General features: G+C 35.2%; 1 protein-coding gene across 1 annotated transcript; it reads left to right on the top strand.

The window, feature by feature from the left end:
- Positions 1-14,990: 14,990 nt before the first annotated feature.
- On the top strand, positions 14,991-21,066 carry baalcb (BAALC binder of MAP3K1 and KLF4 b). The gene is made up of 4 exons (XM_051137857.1): positions 14,991-15,207; positions 15,710-16,080; positions 16,848-17,038; positions 20,052-21,066. The coding sequence occupies exons 2-4, from the start codon at positions 15,897-15,899 to the stop codon at positions 20,214-20,216; spliced, it is 540 nt and encodes a 179-aa protein (XP_050993814.1). The 5' UTR covers positions 14,991-15,207; positions 15,710-15,896; the 3' UTR covers positions 20,217-21,066.
- The last annotated feature ends 465 nt before the right edge of the window (positions 21,067-21,531 follow it).

Here is a 21,531-nt window from a genome sequence, read left to right as displayed (position 1 = left end):
ATTTTTGGCATAGAATAAAAATCGATCATTTTGACCCATACAATGTTTTGTTGGCTATTGCTAGAAATATACATGTGCTAATTATGACTGGTTTTGTGGTCCAGGGTCACAAATGACATGTCGACTGAACCACAAAGTAAGCCCCTGTTCTAGACAGCAAGACAATATAAATTGCATATCACTAAAGCAAGAAGATATATTTTATATAGCTTGTAAAAATAAAATTGCATCATGGTATTTAGTAAGACTATACAGCATATGTACTATGCAGTATGATCACCAACTGATTAAATGGAGGGGTCAAACACTGTTTGCTGTCTACAATATGTGTTACTGTTGCCACCATGTGGCATAATTTTGAAAAAGATGTTAAGGTCATTTAATATGATTCTGCTCTATGCCAATTTAGAGATATTTCACTCCAAGTTTTCTTGAGGGCTGTGTGGTTTATTTATTATGATTTATTATTGCATGTCTCTTTAGAATCAATTTCCTGCTGTCAAAAATTGTTTGTCCCAAAATAAAGATTTCTAGTCTCACAATAGAAAAAAGCCTTAATGTTTTAAATCCGTGGGGTCTATTTATTTTGTAAACAGTCATAAATGGTCCAGAATAATATGCACTAAATAAACACTCTCAGTCTTTAAAAGACCATTTTCCAAAACAACTTTTCCATCTGGACGCAGATGCGAAATAAAATGCTTTTCTCCTTCCTTCAAACTGCATCGTATCCTCTCTGTCCTTTTCTCGGAGGAAACTCTTCTCGCTAATCAGATCTGACGCCTTTTGACATGAAATCTCCCTAATCCCAATCCCAAATGTTCCTGCTTCCTGCAGTTTATTTCCCCCCAGAGAAACAGAAAACATCTTGTCCGAACCTGCCATCGTAAGTCTCAACAAATCTCCTCTAGAAGTAGAAATTCCCACAAGACCTGCAAAGCTTCAGCCGTGGAAAGAATAATTACTGTTTTGGGAAGTTCTTCACGAAGACATCCACAATGTCAGCTAAACCAAACATGAAACATTTGTAACTCAACAGTGGGTATACAAAGAATGCCAGCGTAAGGCTGCAACGAAGCATTACTTTTTGTCCTGGCTTATAATGAATCAGGAGAGAATATAGAGGATAGAACAATATATGTCACCTTTTCGTGTTGTACGAATCATCTAAAAGATTCATTGTTTTAAATAATGCTTTGCAATGGCAGTGATGCAGCTGAAATGGAGGGCGTCCAATCATCAATGGCTCACTGAGTTACTCACAGGCTGTGTGTTATATAGCAGAGAAGCACTGCACTGCAGGCTGTCTACCTTAGGCAATAGAAATGGACTGCTGGCCTCTGTTTTATACCTCGTCGTCATTAGCTGACGCTTCCTGGAAATCAACCTTGTTTATGGTTTGTGAGCTCTCGCACATTCAGTTCTTTATGCGGGATGTTGAAGTAAGTGCAGTGCTGACAAACTGCGGACTACTAACAGAAGTACACAAAAAAAAGAAACATTAATGTATTGTATTATATTGTATTGATTTTTGTGATGTCCTGCCATGTCCAGTATTGTTTTATGACTAGAATAATTTCCAGATTCAAATGAGTGATGTGGTAATCCAGCAAAGTACATGACTAGCAATGAAACAACTAAAACTCTGTTCCTTCAATTTTTAAAACAATTCTACAAAGCGCTGTTTTTCCAATACCTGTGCCTGCATTTATATTCTGCATGCGGTTTATAGCTTGAAACCTTGGAGTGTCATGAAAGCGTAATGTACTTTTGAGAATGTGCAGTCATACATGTATACATAGCTTTTTTGTTGTTGTACAAAACGTGTTTGCTTCCTGTTTTATTTGGCTCCAAGTGGTTACTTGTGGAGGTTAAAAACAAGATATGGGTGTTTCTTCACATTTTGGCATTTTTGGGTCTCAGGTATTCATTTTTTTATTATAATTAACAGATTTACAGATTTTAATTTATTTAATATTACTTTCTGCTACTTTTCTAATATGTCTTATTTATACATTTGATTGTTTTATCTATGGCCCAGACCCATATATATATATATATATATATATTTATTTTTTTTTTTTGTTTGTTTGTTTGTTTTTTTGTTTGTTTCATATTTACACTACCAGTCAAAAGACTTCTTAATGTTTTTTTTATTAAAGAAGTCTCTTCTGCTCACCAAGCCTGTATTTATTGATCCAAATTACAGCAAAAACAGCAATAATATGAAACCTTGTGAAAGAGAAATAACAGAAAGTAACACTTTTATTTACCAAGGATGCTTTAAATTGATCGAATGTGATGTTAAAGACATTTAGAATGTTACAAAAGATTTCTATGTCAGATAAATGCTGTTCTTCTGAAATATCTAATCATCAAAGAAACCTGAAAAAAAATCTACTCAGCTGTTTTCAGCATAATAATATTAACTGTTTTTTGTCAGAAATCAAATAATTAGAATGATTTGTGACTGGAGTAATGATGCTAAAAATTCAGCTTTGTAATCACAGAAATAAATTACATTTTAAAGTATATTCAAATAGAAAACTGTTATTTTAAATAGTAAAAATATTTCTAAATTGTACTGTTTTTGCTGTACTTCGGATTGAATAAATGCTGGATTGGTGAGCAGAATAGACTTCTTTAAAAAACATTAATATTCTTACTGTTCAAAAACTTTTGACTGTTTTTTTAAGTAAGTAAGTTGCACCAGATTGCTATCAGATTATAAATGATTCACTGCTGGACATTTTTAGTAGATAAATGAACTAAGTTAGTGTGAGCATGGAAAGTGTATTTTAGGAGATTTAGGCAATTATGTCACCAACATAGGCTCCAGATTTCCTTCTCTCCCTATATCTATAGGAGCAGACAACTGCAAGTTCCAACTCCTCCACTCACATAAATCAGCACCGACTTGTACTAAACTATACTCAACTCTCAGGCCGAGATGATAAAGGGCAAATAGAAGAGGAGTTTCACCACTGTCCTCACGAGCATTAAATCATCTCCATCTGTCAGATCTCACTGATGACTCTGCATATCAAGTTTGGCAAGGGTCATTCACCCGTCATCCATGGCCGACTCATCAAGAACGGACTTACCCTTCTTTACTGGATCATTGCACTCTCTCTTCTTTCTTTCATTCTCAATCACTTGCTCCATCACTATCTGTCCCTATTCACAATTTTACGCTAAAAGTCATCCGTGTATTCAAATACAATAACGTACACTGTTTTCTAAGGTTTGCAGCCAAAGCAAGACGAAAATAAGCTTGTGCTGAAGCTATTCTGGAAGAGGAGGTTAGTTAACTAGAGTGCCGCTGTCGTCAGCTCGCCTGTCTGTTCTAGTTTTGTCAAGCATTTATCAGCAAAATAGCCATACAACATAGTCGCCATGTTGGCAAAACACCTGAAGAGTTCAGTGAAACAAAACAATACCCTCTCATTTATTGCAGAAACTTAATTTTGCCATTTGAAGACTGCGAAATTAAAGGGATAGTTAACCTTAAAATGAAGTGTAAGAAATTTAATTTTCCATTAAGGGGCAGTACTGCCCCCTTGAACTGATTTCCAGTGGCATTTTTTACATTTGTGAGGGCAATTTGTGTAATCACGTTATTATTAGCTATACAAACCATATGCTGTCTTTAATGTAAAATACTTAAATTTACCCAATTTCTTTAATCAATATTTTAAACTAATAACAAAAGACTGTTTAAAATTGTATAGGGCTGCAATTTTATGACAAAAATCATTATTGTACATTATTGACCTTTGTACTGTAATAATAATTATTAATATCGATAAAGAAACAAATATAATACGTTTTTGTTTTGGTTTGAGCACGTCACATTCTGGCATCACAGACAAACGTCGGACCATAACGTTAGCCAAGTCTAGCACAAGTTATGCAAAAAGAAAATAAACAGAAATAAATGGTTGGTGGCGATTGGCAGTGCGACGGCAGAGAGAAACGCCATCTCCAAACCCAGAAAAGCTACAATAAGAACCCAAAACGACTACGGCCACTACCGTAAAAGAGAAGTTTTTATTTACAAATTTCAAAACAAAGACATAACAAAAGGGTGTTGACTTCAGAAGATAACAAAACTATCTATTTTATAAATCAACTACCTAAGCTTTAAAGAAAAGAAAACAAAATACAGCGGATTAAACTAACTCCCTAACTAACATAACCAGGAGAAAATATGGGCTAGAAAACAAAATGGCACCCACCTTCCTACTAAACCCAAACATGAACTAAATTACAATATTTACAAAAAGCCACTTCTCTTTCAGAAAACGTCTCAATCATAGATGTTATCAGAGAGACAATAAACAGAGGCACTACTTCAACAATCTCAACACAGTTGAGAGAAAGATACACCAAATCACCAAGCCAAGGTTTCACAAATCTGCCACGAGAGGACAAGACCTCAGCCGCCGCACACATCCAGCCACCACCAACTACTGGTCTGAAGGAAGCTGTAGTTTAAATACTCTCTCTCTCCTCTCCCATCACCCAATCACTGCAGAGCTCTAATTAAGCACAGGTGGAAACACTGGTTCTGCAGGGAGAGAGAGAAAAAGGGAGAGAGAGAAAGAGAAACCCAAACACAAATCATAACACACAAAAGAAACCTTACAGCTCCAGACGTAACACAAGCTACAAAACTTATGTAAAAGTAGTATAATCAACAGGGTTGCCAGGTTTTCACAACAAAACCCACCCAACTGCTACTCAAAACTAGCCTAATCATGTTTCGAAGGGGGTCCTCCAGTAAAAATATTAAAATATCCTAAATGTTATTTTATTGGGTTGCTTCAACCCGCAGACATAAAAAACAACATGCGACAATAGTGTTAAAATAGCCCAATTCTGTGGACTTGGCAACACTGATATTATAAAAAATAATTAATATCATTGGCGCTTATGTCAGGACATATGTCATATGACGTGCAAAAACTAATGAGATCAGATGTTATTACCCAAGTCACCATTATTGAATTTGATCAATTATTTGATTTCATCTGAAGTGAAACAACAACAACAACAACAAAATAAATTTTAGTGATCATATCTCCTTTTTTTAAAAAAAAGGTTGAATAGACTAACTTTGAGCAATTTTGTGTGTCATTTTCAAACTTGAGACTTTTGGACCCCATTGACTTTCACTGTATGAACAAAAACAGTTGAAACCTTTTTTTTTTTTTTTTTAATCTTCTTTATTCTTTATTCTCAAAATATCTACTTTATTCTTCTTCATTCCACAGAATAAAGATCTATGATGATGAGTAAATCATGAGTGAATAAACTTAGCATAACTATAAAATAAAATCCACTTCCTTTAAGAAAGTTTAAGAGCTTAATTTAGTAGTTATTAGTGCAATTAAATATCAGATAATGTGTTCGATTTGTGCAAGCTAGGAAATCATGCTAATAGTGCCGTTTTAGCACCCAAGACAATGCAATGTTTTTTCCACAGTTTTGCATAGTTTCATTAATATTTATCACCAGAGGATACACATAATTATAGTGTGAAAAACCTGTGGGTAAACTAGAGCTCCACTACCACTAAAACATAATGATGAAACTGAAATAATAAACATGTATTAATTTCACTTTGGCTCTCGGGACTACAACTTTTTCCATGACCTTGTAATTAAAAAATTACAGCAATACCTGCACTTATTCCCAAAACCTGCATGCCTGAATTCAGGTACAACATCTGGATGAACAAGATCCCCTAGAGGAAAAAATGCAGAAGATTTTTTTTTTTTAAATAGGCTAAAGAAAATGATGAATGAGTTGTCAGTTAGGATGCTGAGCTGTCCATTAAGGACTCAGATGTGTTAAGCTGCTTCTCTTCTCCATTTATCCAGCATGATGTGAATGCCCTGCAGCAGGCTACTTTTAGACATGCATTTTTCTCTTCTTAATTCATACATACTGCTCATTCAATACAGGTAATGCAATACGCTCAATGCAGCTGACAAGCTTTGGAAAGACTGATTTGATGCTGTATATAGGCTCTTATACTATCAGTTATTTTAGGATCATTTATCATGCAAAAGAGACATCTTACTCATCTTAACATGTTTTCATCTAAACACATTTGTCACTGCTGATTCCAGCTCACATCTGCCAGTATAAAGTCATACACTTACCTTTATAAAACAAAAGAGAACCAAAATATACTAAGACTATGTTGGGCATTCATTATTACATATACAGTATTGCCATAATTCTTAACATATGAAAAAGAAGTGCAGTTCAGTATGATTTTACAGAAATAATATATTTAAGTGCAAACTTTTTTATAAGAATGCATCATGATTTATATTAAATGCAGTAAGCTGAACTTTAGAGACTCACTTAAGTAGGACTCACACAGTGATCTCAACTAATATTGGCATACTTGGTAATTCTGAGCAAAGGCGGCTATGAAAATAAATCTGCATCATTTATCTTTTTGATCTTTCATTTAAAAAATTCACAAAATTCCAATCTTTTATTGAAGTAAAACAACTTAAAGTGGGGGGAAAGTCACATTATGAAATGCTTTTCTCCAATGCAAGTTGGTCACAATTATTGGCACCCCTTGAAATTCTTAGGAGTAAAATATTTCTGAAATATATTCTCATTCGCACTAGGGTGACTAGGAGCATGAAATTGTCCAGCCGTGACTTCCTGTTCAACAGGATTATAAATATGAGGAACACAAAGGCCAAATTCCCTTAATCATCAATCATCACAGGGAGTAAAATCAAAGAATATAGTTCTGATGTGCAGAACAAGATTGTTGAGCTTCACAAAACAGAAAGTGGCTGTAAGAAAATAGCTGAAGCATTGAAATTCCCCATTTCTACCATCAGGAGAATAATTCAGAAGTTCCAATCAACTAAAAATGCCTTGGATTTCAAATCTGCCTGGAAGAAGACTTGTGTCTATATCATCCTAATGCACGTGAGGAGGAAAGTTTGGCCAATGACTCTCCAAAGATCACAACTGGAGACTTGCAGAGATCAGTTAAGTCTTGGGGTCTGAAAGCCTAAAACAATATCAAAAGAAGATCAACAATATCTGAAGAGAAGAAGCTGGGAATATGAAGGATCTGGAGAGATTCTGTATGAAGGAATGGTCACTGATCTCTTGTCAGGTGTTTTCCAAACTCATCAGCCATTACATGAGAAAACTCAAAGTTGTTATCATATGAAAAGGAAGTTGTAATAATGTGGTGCCAAAAATGAGATTTTGCCACCACTTTCAATTGTTTTACTCCAATGAAATTTTGAGAATTGTTTGAATGAAAGATCAAAAGGATAGCAAATGCAGATTTATTTTAATAGCCACTTTTGCTCATATTTACCAAGGGTGCCAATATTAATGGAGGGTACTGTAATTATTTTTATTGTGTTTGAAATATGGTTCAAGCATACAGCCATATGTACATATGTACATAAATATGCATTTATGATACACTAAAATACACTGTCATTTCTATTGAAACTTGTGTGCCATGTATTTAAATATATTTGTAATTACACATTTGTAATGATGAAGTTGCAATTTAGTACATGTAACATTTACTTTAAATGCAATATTGAAAAAAACACTGCAGGTAAATTCTAATCAAGCACTTTAAATGTGCTTTAGTATGTTAGTCAGCACATCAAAACAAATACACTTTAAAAGCATGACAAAAGATTATTAAAACATGATTTAGTTATAAAGTGTACGCTCTTTAAGTGCATTTAAGTGGCCTTTTATTTCATTAATATTATATGATCTGCAAGTACAGCTTTTTAAAAATATACTATATTTAAAGTACAAGTGCGTGTTTAATAAAATTAAGTACTTTTGTTTTTCATAAGGGTCAGTCATGTGAAATGATAAATAATTTAATAGAATAACTTATAGAATAACATATACTGTATATTTCACATATTTGACAGTTTTTTCTTTTTTATAAAAGAGGAAAATAAGGTTCTTGTCATGACTAAAGCACTCTGACATCATCTCTTATGAGTTTCATTTAGTTTGCACAATTGTTTCTCACTTAATGCTTAATGAAAGACTGATGTCAGAAAAAACAAATAAGTATTTTGTTTTTTAGTCGTAAGTGAACAACTCTTGTTAGGACATAACATGCTTTTGCAGACTCTTTCAACAGCGAAGCTGAGCATTATGTGCTTCTTGTAGTGGAAACTGTCGCTAAAGCACAAAGAGAGCCAAACCAATATTGTCATGCCAAAAACCAACTCCAAATCTGCAGCACTTTTATTTAGTAAACTGCTGTGCATTGCTCTAAATGCCTGTGTAATGAAAAGCTTTGTCTGGCTTTTTGTTTATCAAAGTTTTGTTTTCTCAAAAAGGCTCATAAGGAGCTAAATTGATGCAGACTTTCCTTTCATCATTGATAAACAGGCCATTGATAAAGCTGAGTCTGGAACATTCCTGGACTCTGAACCATTCACCGTCTATTGTATGTTGGAAAATGAAGTGGCACAAAACAGAGAATGCAAAAGCCAGAAAATGTTACGCTTGTCACACAAAAAAAATCTAAACATTCCCGAAATATCAGAACGGGCCAGCTGGCTAGTTGACATCCACAGGCTGCTTCCATCTGTCAACATGTAAGCTCTTATTATGCTAATATGCTTGAGCTCTTTAAGTTAAACATTACTGTTTATGCCAAGTCCTTTTATTCTGCTCAAATCCTTAGTCAGCGCAGGGGTCAGCATTTTTAAAGAAGCTGTCCACATTTCATTTACTGTAGTAAAAGGAAACAGACGAAAGGTCCATCAACAAGAGGCCATCAAGGTTTAATGAATTCCATTGATTCTTCTACCCCAGTTAAAGACTCTGTACTGACTAGAATATAACCACAGCAGACTGACGCTTCAGAGCACTGCTGATTTAAATGTGCTGAAAGGTACAATACACAGCTAATCATTTGTAATGTAGTGACGAAATAAATACTGAAAAATAAGTTTCTTTTTCATTAAAAAAAAAAATGAAATAGCATGTGTCTGTAAGCTACTGGCACAACCTGTTGCTATTTTAACCACAACACAACTTGGAAAATAAAATATTAATATGATGACCACAGCTACTGAAAGAGCTTAGATGCAACAATGCATAAAACCAAATGTTGTACCATGTTGTGAAACTCCTCCAGTGGCTGCGGCGTCATGACAAGCGCCGACATGTTTACATCCTGCCAGGATGGCATCTAGCATTTCTTGTCTCTGCCGTCTGTAAGCTCTTTCAGTAGTTGTGGTCTACTAAAAGCCTCAGAGGCATCAGGGCTAAAGTGGAGAGAACAAAGACATGAGTCTTTAGGAAGTTTTATTCATCCACAGGCATCTTCCCATTTTTTTCTCCTCTTCTTATCACTAGGAAAGCAGTGAAGACTTACATTGCTTCTCTTGCTGCCCTTCGCCTGAAAATTACAACCAAAAAGCCACACAATGTGGTATCGTATCAGTATTTTATTTTCTGAGCACCATAAGCTCACCAAGTGCCACCATTTGACATCACTGAAATAATAGTGCATCCCATAGTCCAAAATATGTATAAAACGATGTGGATTTTTGATCATTAGATGACGATGATGTAATCTAAATGTAAAAAGATGAAATGAATCGGAATCAGAATGAGAATTCAAAATTAAATATTCAGTATCTACCAAAACTAGCTGATAACCAGTGGTACCGACAGTGATGGGAATAAAGGTAATAAACAGCGTTACTAACAGCGTTGTTGTTTTCAGTAACCAGCGATCAAACTAATTACTGTTTCCCCTGTTACAACGCCGTTACCGTTACTGACAATAAAATCTGGCGTTACTATAATTTATTATAATATGATTATAATTTTATTTTTCAGTTAATCTGAATGGATGCACAGCGTACCTGTATTTGACGAACCGTAAACTCTAATGTGAAAGCACACAACTAGCCGTCACTTTGTCTCACACACACGCAAAGAAAGACAGAGCGAGAGACTTGCATACCATGCAGAATTGACGCACTACATGTAAACGATATTCTTTGTTGTATTTTCTTGTCAGTATAACGAAGTTCCTCTGGAATTTTTCAGCTTTTAAGAACTGCCGGTTTCTCCTGTAGTAGGCGGAACTAATGCGCAAATCTCATTGGCTGGCGCTCACCTATTATCGTCCCTGTTTTGATTTCAGCAAATCAGTTCGAGCGAACGCAGACAACGTGATTAATATTCATGAACCCATCAAGTCATTAATCTGTAGTGCATTTTATATTGTTATTAGTAGTAGAATTTGTAGTAGTTTTGTTATCTAGATTATCATAATCTCATATTATAAAGCTTGACTGTCTGATGCTAAGTGTACTTTCAGATATTTAAAAGAAAAAAAAAACTATGGCAGGTCCTGTTTTAGGGCTGCGAGATTATTTAGTTTGGTTCCTCCTCATATGCACTGTATGTGTGTGCCGACTGCATCAGGTCTGGCTGTGATGGATGAGGTGGATTTAGCTCCCAGCGTTGTGTGGACTGGACTTGGCTCGACTGAGCGAAAAATTGTGGGATCAGAAGAGTGGAGTATATTCTGCCAGGAGACGCTAGTCTTGATGGGAATCTTAGCTGACACAGAGAACAGAATCCTGTCACCTTGACAAAGCAAAATCCAGTGTGGGTAACTACACTCTCACTGCATATAAAGTGGCCAACTGTGAGAAAAGTAACAGTTCTGGCCAGATGAAAAAAGAGAGAGAGAGAGACCTTGTTCAAAATGCAATTGGCATGGTTTTCTCTTTCATTTAGCTAAAAGTTTCCTTTTATTCATTTCAAAGTCAACTGCACCACTGCACTGAGCACCAATGAATGCGCTTAAAAGAGGGGGCTGTATTTGGAGGGATAACAACAAGCATAAAACAAGAAATACAATAAAGGATGCCTGTGGGTAGCAGATACGAGCTTGAGTAATGTTTTTTATGCTATTAAAGCCCCAGAAACACCAAAATGAGAGTTTTGTGGCTCATAGTCCATGTGTGTAGCTTTGAGCTCAAGTATATGCTAGTGTACTTCTTTGACAGATATAATATAAAATTCTGTACTTCACACATTTGTGTCCATTCAAATACTTTTTAGATAGACAATGTCGCTCCCTCTAATACCAACAGCAACTAGCAAATCATATTCATGGTTGTAACATAAACTAACAGCTAAAAGGTTTGGAGCCACTAAGATAATTCAGAGCACTTTTGGCCAGTTTTAACTTTACACTTTTGCACTCTACAGCAAATTAGAACAACTACCCGGTGTTAGATCAAAACTTAAAAACTACAAAAATATTCTAACTAGTGATGGGTCGTTCTTGAACGATTCGTTTATTTTGAACAAATCTTTAATGTGACTCGGGACGCAACATCCTATTAGGTTCTGTACTGGAATTAGTCCACCTGTTTCGAGTCTTCGGGTTTTTTGGAGTCGTTTGTTCATCTTATGGGGCTGTCACGTGATGAACAAACGACTCGAACCCGAAGACTCGAGAGATGAACTAATCAATTCTCTTTCCGGCTCAGACTGCATTGGTTAAGCTTATGGGGCTGTCACGTGATAAACGAACGACTCAAACCCGAAAACTAGTCAGATAAGAGGTGACCCTGGTGAAAAATCCAGCATATGCTGGTTAGGTAGGTTTTGATGCTGGTTTAAGCTGGTCCTTGACCAGCAACATGACCAGCAAAAACCAGCATAAACCAGCAAAGGACCAGCTTAAACCAGCATCAAAACCTACCTAACCAGCATATGCTGGTTTTTTCACCAGGGGAGGTGAGCTAATCATAGACTAAAGACCCAGGTAAACAATGAATTAATCTTTTCTGTTTCTTATGGCATCATAGTTTTGTCTTGTTTGTAGTGTGATCAACATTTGTGTAAGCAGTAGATGTGTTAGGGTGGGTAACACGTAACATTTTCATTGTATTTGACTAAAATGATCGAAATGACTCGAAAAAAGATTCGTTCATTTTGCTGAAAGAGACTCAAAGGTCCGAGTCGGTAAAATGATCCGAACTTCCCATCACTAATTCTAACCCTCTCAAAACATTGTCTGCACTGCCCCCTTCTGGCAAAATTAGCCGAATAACACCACACTACAGAACTCATTGGTTTAACTACTATGCTCACTTAGTGTTTTACTGGCTGTGTGGTGAATTTTAAAACCCAATTAAATTGCTTCCCATCAGCATTTTACGACATCTTTTAGTGTTGCAAGTTACAGTGATTAATAAAAGGTTTACCACATTTTTCTATTGGCCTTTAATATTCAGTTATGATGTCTAATTCAGTGTTCAAGCACAATCAGTCATTTGTTTCCTCCACCACTGAGAAACATTCTCGTAAAAGAGCCTATATATGCATGAAATATACTGTCAGACAGATGTTTGATGACTATAATACTGCAGCTAACTTTTATCCTTTAGTTTTCTGCTTTACACAAACATTTTGAAAACACCTCATGGTAATAAATGGGATATGCAGTCTTCTATTCAGTTTTCTATAATGTTTTTATATACACACAGTGCATTCACAAATACACAGCTTTAAAAACTTGCATCTACTAAAATCTTGTCTGTCTTTTCATTAGTTGCTTTGTTTAGCAAGGGTTTCATTAACACAGATAAATGTGCACAGAACAATGGCAACTTCAAGCATTAGCCAATGTACGATGAATGGGTTTGGAGCAAAGAAACAAACAAACAGTCATCATCTGAATAACACAAAATGGTTTAACGTCTGCCACTGGAATTGGGGCATTATAAAGAAATACTTTTTTGTTATAAGTTTTTTGACAGGGAAATAGATCTAACCAACTAGAAGATCATTCACCTAGAGTTGGTGTGGAATGGACTGAAACTTGTCTGAATGAGTGGAAATCCTTTATGTAGAGATATGGGCAACCAGAAGTGACTGACTGAAGTGATGAGGTTGTGGATGATGTGTTTTGATAAAGAAATGGAAGTAGTAGATTGTATGATATTATTTGTACTGGTTGTCATTATATTAAAAGTGAGCACATAAGCTTTTTGTCTTAATTATCTATGGAAGTTTGTTTCTACCACACAATAAAAAATAATAATAAAAAATAAACATGGTAATTTTTATAAGTGCAAGATATAAATGAATTATTGTGAGATATAAACTTACAATTTTGAAAAGAAAAGTAAGAATTGTGAGGTAAAAAGTCACAATTACCTTTTTATTTTATGGCAGAAACACACTCACGTGCGCACACACATGATTTATGAGGCGTAAACGTGGAATTCAGAGAAAAAAGTCTGAATTGTGAGATAAAAACTCTTATTTGCACAATATAAACTTGGAATTGCTAGAAGGAAAAAAAGTACTAAGAAATAAACTAAGAATTGTGATTTTAAAAAAGGCCAAAACTTAAGATGAAATGTTGCAATTACCTTTTTAAAACATTTTTATTCTATTGTAGATAACAGTAACAGAAATTTACAGATAATGTGCTCACCCCCTTGTCTTCCAAGATGTTCAAGTCTTTCTTTCTTCAGTGTAAAGAAATTATGTTTTTTGAGGAAAACATTTTAGGAATGTTCTTCATATAGTGGACTTCAGTGGTGCCAGTGAGTTTGAACTTCCAAAATGGAGCTTCAAAGGGCTCTAAATGATCCCGGCCGAGGAAGAAGGGTCTTATCTAGCGAAACAATCAGTTAATTTCTAAAAAAATTACAGTTTTTTAACCAAAAATGCTCGCCTTGTTTAGCTCTGTAATGCGCATGCGAACTCTGTGCACTCAAGACAGTTATGTCGAAAAACTCCTGTCTCATTTTCCCCTCCAACTTCAAAATTGTCTTACCTTTTTTTTGTAAAGAGCGTTTGACCTTCTTTGCACGTTCACTTTGTGAACACTGGGTTGATACTTCTGCAGCAATGTAGGCTGATTTTGAAGTTGGAGGGGAAAATGAGATGGGAGTTTTTCGACATACCCTAACTGTATTGAACTGGAGTGCACAGAGTACGCATGCGCATCGCAGAGCTAGACAAGATAAGCATTTAATGGTTAAAAAGTAAATAAACTAAATAAAAAAAAAAAAAAAAAACCCTTCTTCCTCGGCTGGGATCATTCAGAGCCCTTTGAAGCTGCATTTAAACTGCACTCAAACTCGCAGGCACCATAGAAGTCCACTATACGGAGAAAATTCCTCAAATGTTTTCCTTAATAAACATAATTTCTTCACGACTGAAGAAAGACATGATCTTGGATGACAAGGGGATGAGTAAATTATCTGTAAATTTTTGTTCTGGAAGTGAACTAATCCTTTAAGAAATCAGTCTAATAACCTAATAATCAGAATTAATAATTCCTATTATTATAAATACATAATGTATATAATTAAATATTGAAAATATTTAATGGACAAAAATGTTATTTTTTAGGGTGTTTGGCAAAGAGATTGGGCATGCATTAGTGCAAGTATGTACTTTTCTTTACAGCCTGTAAACCACAGGAAAATAAATAAATAAAAACTATAAAGCCAGGAGCAGATATAAATAGCTGAAACCTGTTTCACATTACAGTCATACCAATTATTCATCTAAATCACTTTAGGAGGGCAGTTGCCATTATATAAAAAGCATCTTTCATCAATTGCTGATTCATTGCAATTCCATTTAAATGTCATCAATTCTTATGGAATGGACCTTGCTGTACAGGAAGGGCAAACAGCAAACTGATGTTTACAAAACTATAATAATTTCATGAGGAAACAAGTCTCAAACATGCAATTTTGTTCTTGATTATAGAAGTGCAAACTGAATTATTTTGTGTTCAGTAAACAAACACAACTGAACGAATTTTGTCTGAAGGGAGACATGAATGTCACAATTCTAAAACACAAACTGCACTTCAACAAGAGTGGATTTTTAAGTGCTACCAAATTATTGTGTACCACACATACCTCGTTGTAATCTCGGTATGCTGTACCTCTGTAGGCAGAAGAGATGGGAGGGTCAGCATCATTCACATCGAGCGAGAGAGAGAGATGGGGGAGTGTCATCACTCAGTGTTTGGTTTATTCGTCGCGGTAGAGCTCCTCTACGAATCTTGGAAATTATGTTTTGAAAATAGTAATACATACAGAGAACGTATACCGGAGAAAACTGTCCCGACACTGATTCCTCTGTCGACTTAAGGTAATGTCAGAAATCTTCGTTCGCTCGAAAGACTACAAGAAAGGCACCCAGTACGTTTGATAGGCTGAACACACTGCATACTGCATACTAGCGTAATGCATGTTTCTGTACATTAGCTATATATAACGTTATATGAGAGCACCGCGTCGCCAAAGTAAATACAACACAATGCGCTCATATAATGAATTATCAATCGCTTAATGATTGCATGACAAAAAAATGTTAAATTCACATCGTTGGATTTAAATTAGAAATCTATTTTGAATATAATTCATGGTTTCTTGATTATTTGAACCTGAGGGAATGCCAAACTCGTCTTTGTTTACATCATGTGCCGAACTACTCGAGAGAAATTGGAAAACGGGTCAATCCACCTTATTTGTCGATCAGATATCACTTATTAAGGTTGTATGACGTGTAATGCGTAATTTTAAGAGCTTATACCTACGTTAAGTAAATGTTCAATTCCTTCCAGTATCAAAATATTATTTTTCTTCCACAGAATCCTGTTTGACTGACACCTGATCACTGGAAGACTGATTTTACATCAAATGATGGTGATATGACACACCATAAATAATAAATGACATTGCTTGGTAACAAACATCCACTTTTCATTTGCTATTCGGGAGGTATTGTAATGGACCTCCAATCCAAGGCTGTGTAGGTGTGGATTTGTTTTTGGCGTCATGGGTTGTGGAGGCTCCAGGACAGATGTGTTGGAGCCGAGATATATGGAGAGCTGGACCAAAGAGACAGAGTCCACTTGGCTGACGAGCACGGACACAGACATACCCCTGTCCTCCATCCAGAGCATCCCCTCAGAAAACTCTTCAGAGGTGGGCTTCCCCTCAGAGAAAACCGCCAACCTTGGTGAGATCATATTTCAAGGCTTTATTCTCATTTCTGAAAGCTTTTGAAATGAGTGTAATCATATTTAATTAGCTGAACGTAATATTTCACCTTAGTCACTCCAGTTTAACCTGTCAAAGTCTTCAAGTGATATTTCCTTCCCAGAAGGACAGGGAAAGTGTTGCGAGTCTGCTGTTGGTGAGCAATTCATTCAAGTAGGCCTCTTGTTGCCATGGTGATGGTTAAATCCCTTTAGTACTTCAGTACAACAATATGAGCAAGGATGAACACAATAAGCGCTCCTTACCACTTTGTGCAGAAATGTTACACTTGGAGCAATGTTACTACAGTGAGCAAATTATCGTATGAAAATAAACTGATAGCGGATTATTTAAGCAGATAGACAAGAGGGTCCTGACTATGTTGTGCTTCAGGAATTTTTAGGAAGATGTCAGTATATTTATATATATATATATATATATATGACCCTGGATCACAAAACCAGTCGTAAGAGATTTTGAGATTTATCTCGAAATTGAGATTTATAAATCATATGAAAGCTGAATAAATAAGCTTTTCATTGATGTATAGTTTGTTAGGATAGGACAATATTTGGCCGAGATATAACTATTTAAAAATCAGGAATCTAAGGGTGAAAAAATTCAAGATATTGAGAAAATTGTTTATCCGTTTAAATTTATTTTGTACCTCCACCCATATGTGAAATATTTCTGATATGGTCGATACTATAGTGAATGAATAACCTCCATATTTCTTTTTGGCCACAGATCTCTTTGATGATGGTCTGCCGACTCCAGCTCAGGCATATCTGAAAGTGTGTTCTGCCATGTCTGAGGTGGGTCTGAATGACATGAAAACTGCCAGCACCCCTGCAATCCTCTCTTCTCAAGAGCAGGAAGTGTTGTCGTCTTCTGGTACCACAGTGCAGAGGAGAAGCGTGTTACGAACTGAGGAAATAGTAAGTATTTTAACGGAAAGCAATGGTTGTATTTGGCTTAGTCTTTTTCACGTAGCGTGTGAACAAGACACTGTGTTGCTAAAACACAAATGTGTTTCTTCTGACTTATTATACTGAATACCATTTAGCATTATTGTTCATTTTATTAAAAAGGGATGTAATACAATCATTATTGGAAGCATTATTGGAATCTATTATCATTTTTATTAATATTTAAAAAAAAAAAATACTTTTTATTTTTTGTCTTCATTTTAATTTTAGTTCAAATTTTTAGCTTTGTTGCCTGTTTTTGTCATTTTAAATAGTTTTTTGTTAATGTTTATTTAAGCTTTAGTTTCTTATTTTACTACAGTTTTTACAGTAATGTCAAATGACGTAAATTTTATTTAAAGCAACAAAGGTGCTTTTTCTATAGTTTTAGTTTTTGTTAATAATAATAACAGTGGTGTACGGTGGCGTAATTTCCCCATTCACATTTTCTTGGTTAAATATACATTACTTACATTATTAAAAAAAAAAAAAAAAAGAAAGAATTATATTTTTACATTAACAATGTAATCAGTATTGTATTTATTAAAGCCAAGTAAAATCTAATCAAGTTAAAACATTTTACATTTATTCCAAAACAATAATTCAAGACAGTAACAATTTAACATTTTTGCTTGTGAACTTACGTTCAGCTATTCTTTGTAATAGTTAACTTTTTAACTATTTTTGAACTTTCAGATCATCAGTCATCAAACCTCAGTAAATATTGGTCACAGACACAGAGATTTACTTTAAATTTCACCATGCTGATTACTTACTAAAAACTCCCACAGATCATGTTTTCATGCAATTTTAAGTATTATTTTGGTATAAAGTGGTTTATATATAAGGGTGTGAGTTGTTTACTTACTTTTTTAAATTAGGCCTCCCATTAACGCCATTATATTGTTCATTCAGACTGACTGACAAATACAGGTGCATCTGAATAAATTAAAATGGTGTGGAAAGTGAATGCATTTCAGTAATTCAACTCAAATTGTGAAACTCGTGTATTAAATAAATTCAATGCACACAGACTGAAGTAGTTTAAGTCTTTGGTTCTTTTAATTGTGATGATTTTGGCTCACATTTAACAAAAACCCACCAATTCACTATCACAACAAATTAGAATACTTCATAAGACCAATACAATAAAAAACATTAAAAAACATCAATAAAAAAACATTTTTAGTGAATTGTTGACCTTCTGGAAAGTATGTTCATTTACTGTATATGAACATACTTAATACTTGGTAGGGGCTCCCTTTGCTTTAATTACTGTGGCACTGCTGAGGTGGTATGGAAGCCCAGGTTTCTTTGACAGTGGCCTTCAGCTCATCTGCATTTTTGCTCTCTTGTTTCTCATTTTCTTCTATGGTAAGACTCCTGGTTCAGGAGTGGCTTAACAAGAGGAATACGATAACTGTAGCCAACTTCCTTGGCTCTTGATGCCTTGACCCCAGCCTCAGTCCATTCCTTGTGAAGTTCACCCAAATTCTTGAATCGATTTTGCTTGACAAGCCTCTCAAGGCTGCGGTTCTCTTGATTGGTAGTGTATCTTTTTCTTCCACACTTTTTCCTTCCACTCAACTTCTGTTGACATGCTTGGATACAGCACTCTGTGAACAGCCAACTTCTTTGGCAATGAATGTTTGTAGCTTATCCTCCTTGTGAAGGGTGTCAATGGTTGTCTTCTGAACAACTGTCAGATCAGCAGTCTTCCCCATGATTGTGTAGTCTAGTGAACAAAACTGAAAGACCATTTTAAAGGCTCAGGAAACCTTTGCAGGTGTTTTGAGTTGATTAGCTGACTGGCATGTCACCATATTCTAATTTGTTGAGATAGTGAATTGGTGGGTTTTTGTTAAATGTGAGCCAAAATCATCACAATTAAAAGAACCAAAGACTTAAACTACTTCAGTCTGTGTGCATTGAATTTAATACACGTTTCACAATTTGAGTTGAATTACTGAAATAAATGAACTTTTCCACAACATTCTAATTTATTGAGATGCACCTGTACAAGAGGCGGGCTTTATTGCCTGAACCAGTCACAGCCGAACATAACCAGTCATATCCAATCATATCAAAAAGGAGGCATTAAAACCAGAGATCTTCTTACTATAGGGAGATGAGAGGGTCTAACTTGGATCACGTGTCCCTTAAAAACCAATTACATTACAGCCTTTACGTCATTGAATTTCAGTCAGTGTTGTGCGACACTCAATCGCTGTTTACGGATACCATAGGAATAAATGAGAAGTGCCGTAAGCCGAATCCCACCTGTCGCAAAAAATCAGTGAGTTCTCTTATAAAACAGCATTTTTTTGTGGTAAACTCTAAAAATAGTTTAAACCAAAAGTATTGTTTAGTGTAAAACATGTTAAAGATTAGCAGATAGGCTGTCGATTCATTGAAATGATAAACTGTTTCCTCTAAAAAGCTGTTTATTCAGTGTAGTAAAGCCTCTCCTCCTCAATCTGACCAGTCATAATGCCAAATCCGCCATTCTTTCCGACAAACAAATCAGACAGGACAGTAGATTAACTTCGGTGGACTTAAACTTGAAACATTGTGTGTATTAACGTTCTGATGTTCATTTATGTTTTTTTTCATGCTTTAAGTGAAGAAGAAAAGACGATCGGTTCACATGTCATTGGTCTAATAAGGCAATACAGTGATCTGTCACGACACATTAAAGAGCCACAAAATGGTATTTATTGTTTGGATTTCTTAAAAAATGACAACATTTTAAAGCTGAGACCTTGTTTGATACCAGAAGTGACCTGCTCTGTCTTCCCTGTTGGCGTGTTGTCAGTTTCCTCTTTGCTACGTGATGTATTTTTCACTGCGTTAGAACATGATGTGTAGTGTGAGAGCTGTATTGTTTGTCAAACAAGGGTCAAATGAGGGAAAACTGTAATGAAATGTTAAAAACATTTAGTAACAATCATGTCTTATAATCTCTTAATGTCATCTTCATTAGACCAAATGGCAGGACAACCGGATGTCCACCAAGCAAGTGACTATCACTGTGACTCAAAGTATCCGGCAGGTGGACAAGAGCGGGAAGATCAAGGAAACTTCACAAACCACCTACGAGGTCATGAAACCGGTGGATGGGCTGGTGGATGCAGCAATTGACTCATAAAACTTCAAAAACACTGTATCTTGGATTTCTTGAAAGCTTTGGTGAAGAAGTCATGGACCAAAGAAATAAAAAGCAGGGATGACCTACATGAAGATGTTCATCAGTGCTGTGATTAACGGGTTTCAAGGGTCAGTTCATTGTTAGTTTCATTGTTCAGTTACACTTGACTGATTTATGTCTATTTTTATGTGCATTCTCTGTTATGTCCTTGTCAAAATGTTTGTATTTCTGATGCTAACAAAAAGAATCTTAGTAAAAGCATCTACTGTACATACAGTGAAAGCACAGTAAGGGCAATCAACAGGCGGATGCTTGACGTCCAGCTGATTTTGTGAGAGGTGTAACGATTATATTTAAACAGGTTAAAAACATACCAACAACACATGTTTTTTCCAGAAAAAAATGGTGTCTTGAAGTTGATGTACTGCTTTAGTTCTGAAAATCAGGGCTCTTACTACCATACTATTGTTGCCTTCAGCTTTTTGGGTTACAAGTGCAAATATTTGTTCAAAACCTAATTACAGTTTCTGTAGCAAGCTAGCACTACTGCGAAAGGTAGTGTGCAAGAATATAAAGCAGCTCTGTTTTGTTATTCCAATATTGTTTGAGATCACTGCTTTACTGACTGGAAAAAGATGTTTATTGCGGAGTTATTAAATATTTATTGTGGTAATTTGGAAGCACATGATAACTATTACTGTATCCAAATCTTTCTCTTGTTTCAGTCTCTGAATTATGGTTTTACAGTAAGGTTCTCTCTAGAAACACGGTCGTTCAAAAGTTTGGGATCAGTACGATTTTTTATGCTTTTTAAAGAAGTCTTTTATGCTCATCAAGGCTGTGTTTATTTGATTAAAAATACAGAAAAACTGTAATATTGTGAAATATTAGTTGTGGTTTTCTATTTTAATATACTTTATTTATTCCTGTGATGCAAAGCTGAATTTTTAGCAACATTACTCCAATCTCCAGTGTCACGTGATCTTTCAGAAATCATTCTAATATGCTGATTTATTATAAATGTTGGAAACAGTTGTGCTGCTTAATTTTTTTTAATTTTTTTTTGAAACCTGTGATACCTTTTCAGATTCTTTTATGAATAAAATGTTAAAAAGAGCATTTGTTTAAAATAGAAATGTTTTGTAACAAAATACACTACTGTTCAAAGTTTGGGGTCAGTAAATTTATTCTTTCTTTCTTTCTTTGAAAGAAAATTAATACTTTTTTTCAGCAAGGATATGTTCAAATGATACAGAAGTATTTTATGGTATAGACTTATATTTCTAGAAAAGATTTCTATTTTGAATAAATGCTG

This window comes from Labeo rohita, chromosome 20 (assembly GCF_022985175.1).
Source record: "Labeo rohita strain BAU-BD-2019 chromosome 20, IGBB_LRoh.1.0, whole genome shotgun sequence".
Classification (NCBI taxonomy): Eukaryota; Metazoa; Chordata; class Actinopteri; order Cypriniformes; family Cyprinidae; genus Labeo; species Labeo rohita.
The sequence above is the reverse complement of the archived record's forward strand: the minus strand, read 5'-3'. Positions and strand labels throughout refer to the sequence as shown.

Bases quoted from the DNA above. Each gene is read 5' to 3' on its own strand.
- baalcb (XM_051137857.1), top strand. From the start codon at position 15,897: ATGGGTTGTGGAGGCTCCAGGACAGATGTGTTGGAGCCGAGATATATG. The intron at 16,081-16,847 runs GTGAGATCATAT...TTTTGGCCACAG, and splicing joins AGAGAAAACCGCCAACCTTG to ATCTCTTTGATGATGGTCTG. The intron at 17,039-20,051 runs GTAAGTATTTTA...CATCTTCATTAG, and splicing joins TGTTACGAACTGAGGAAATA to ACCAAATGGCAGGACAACCG.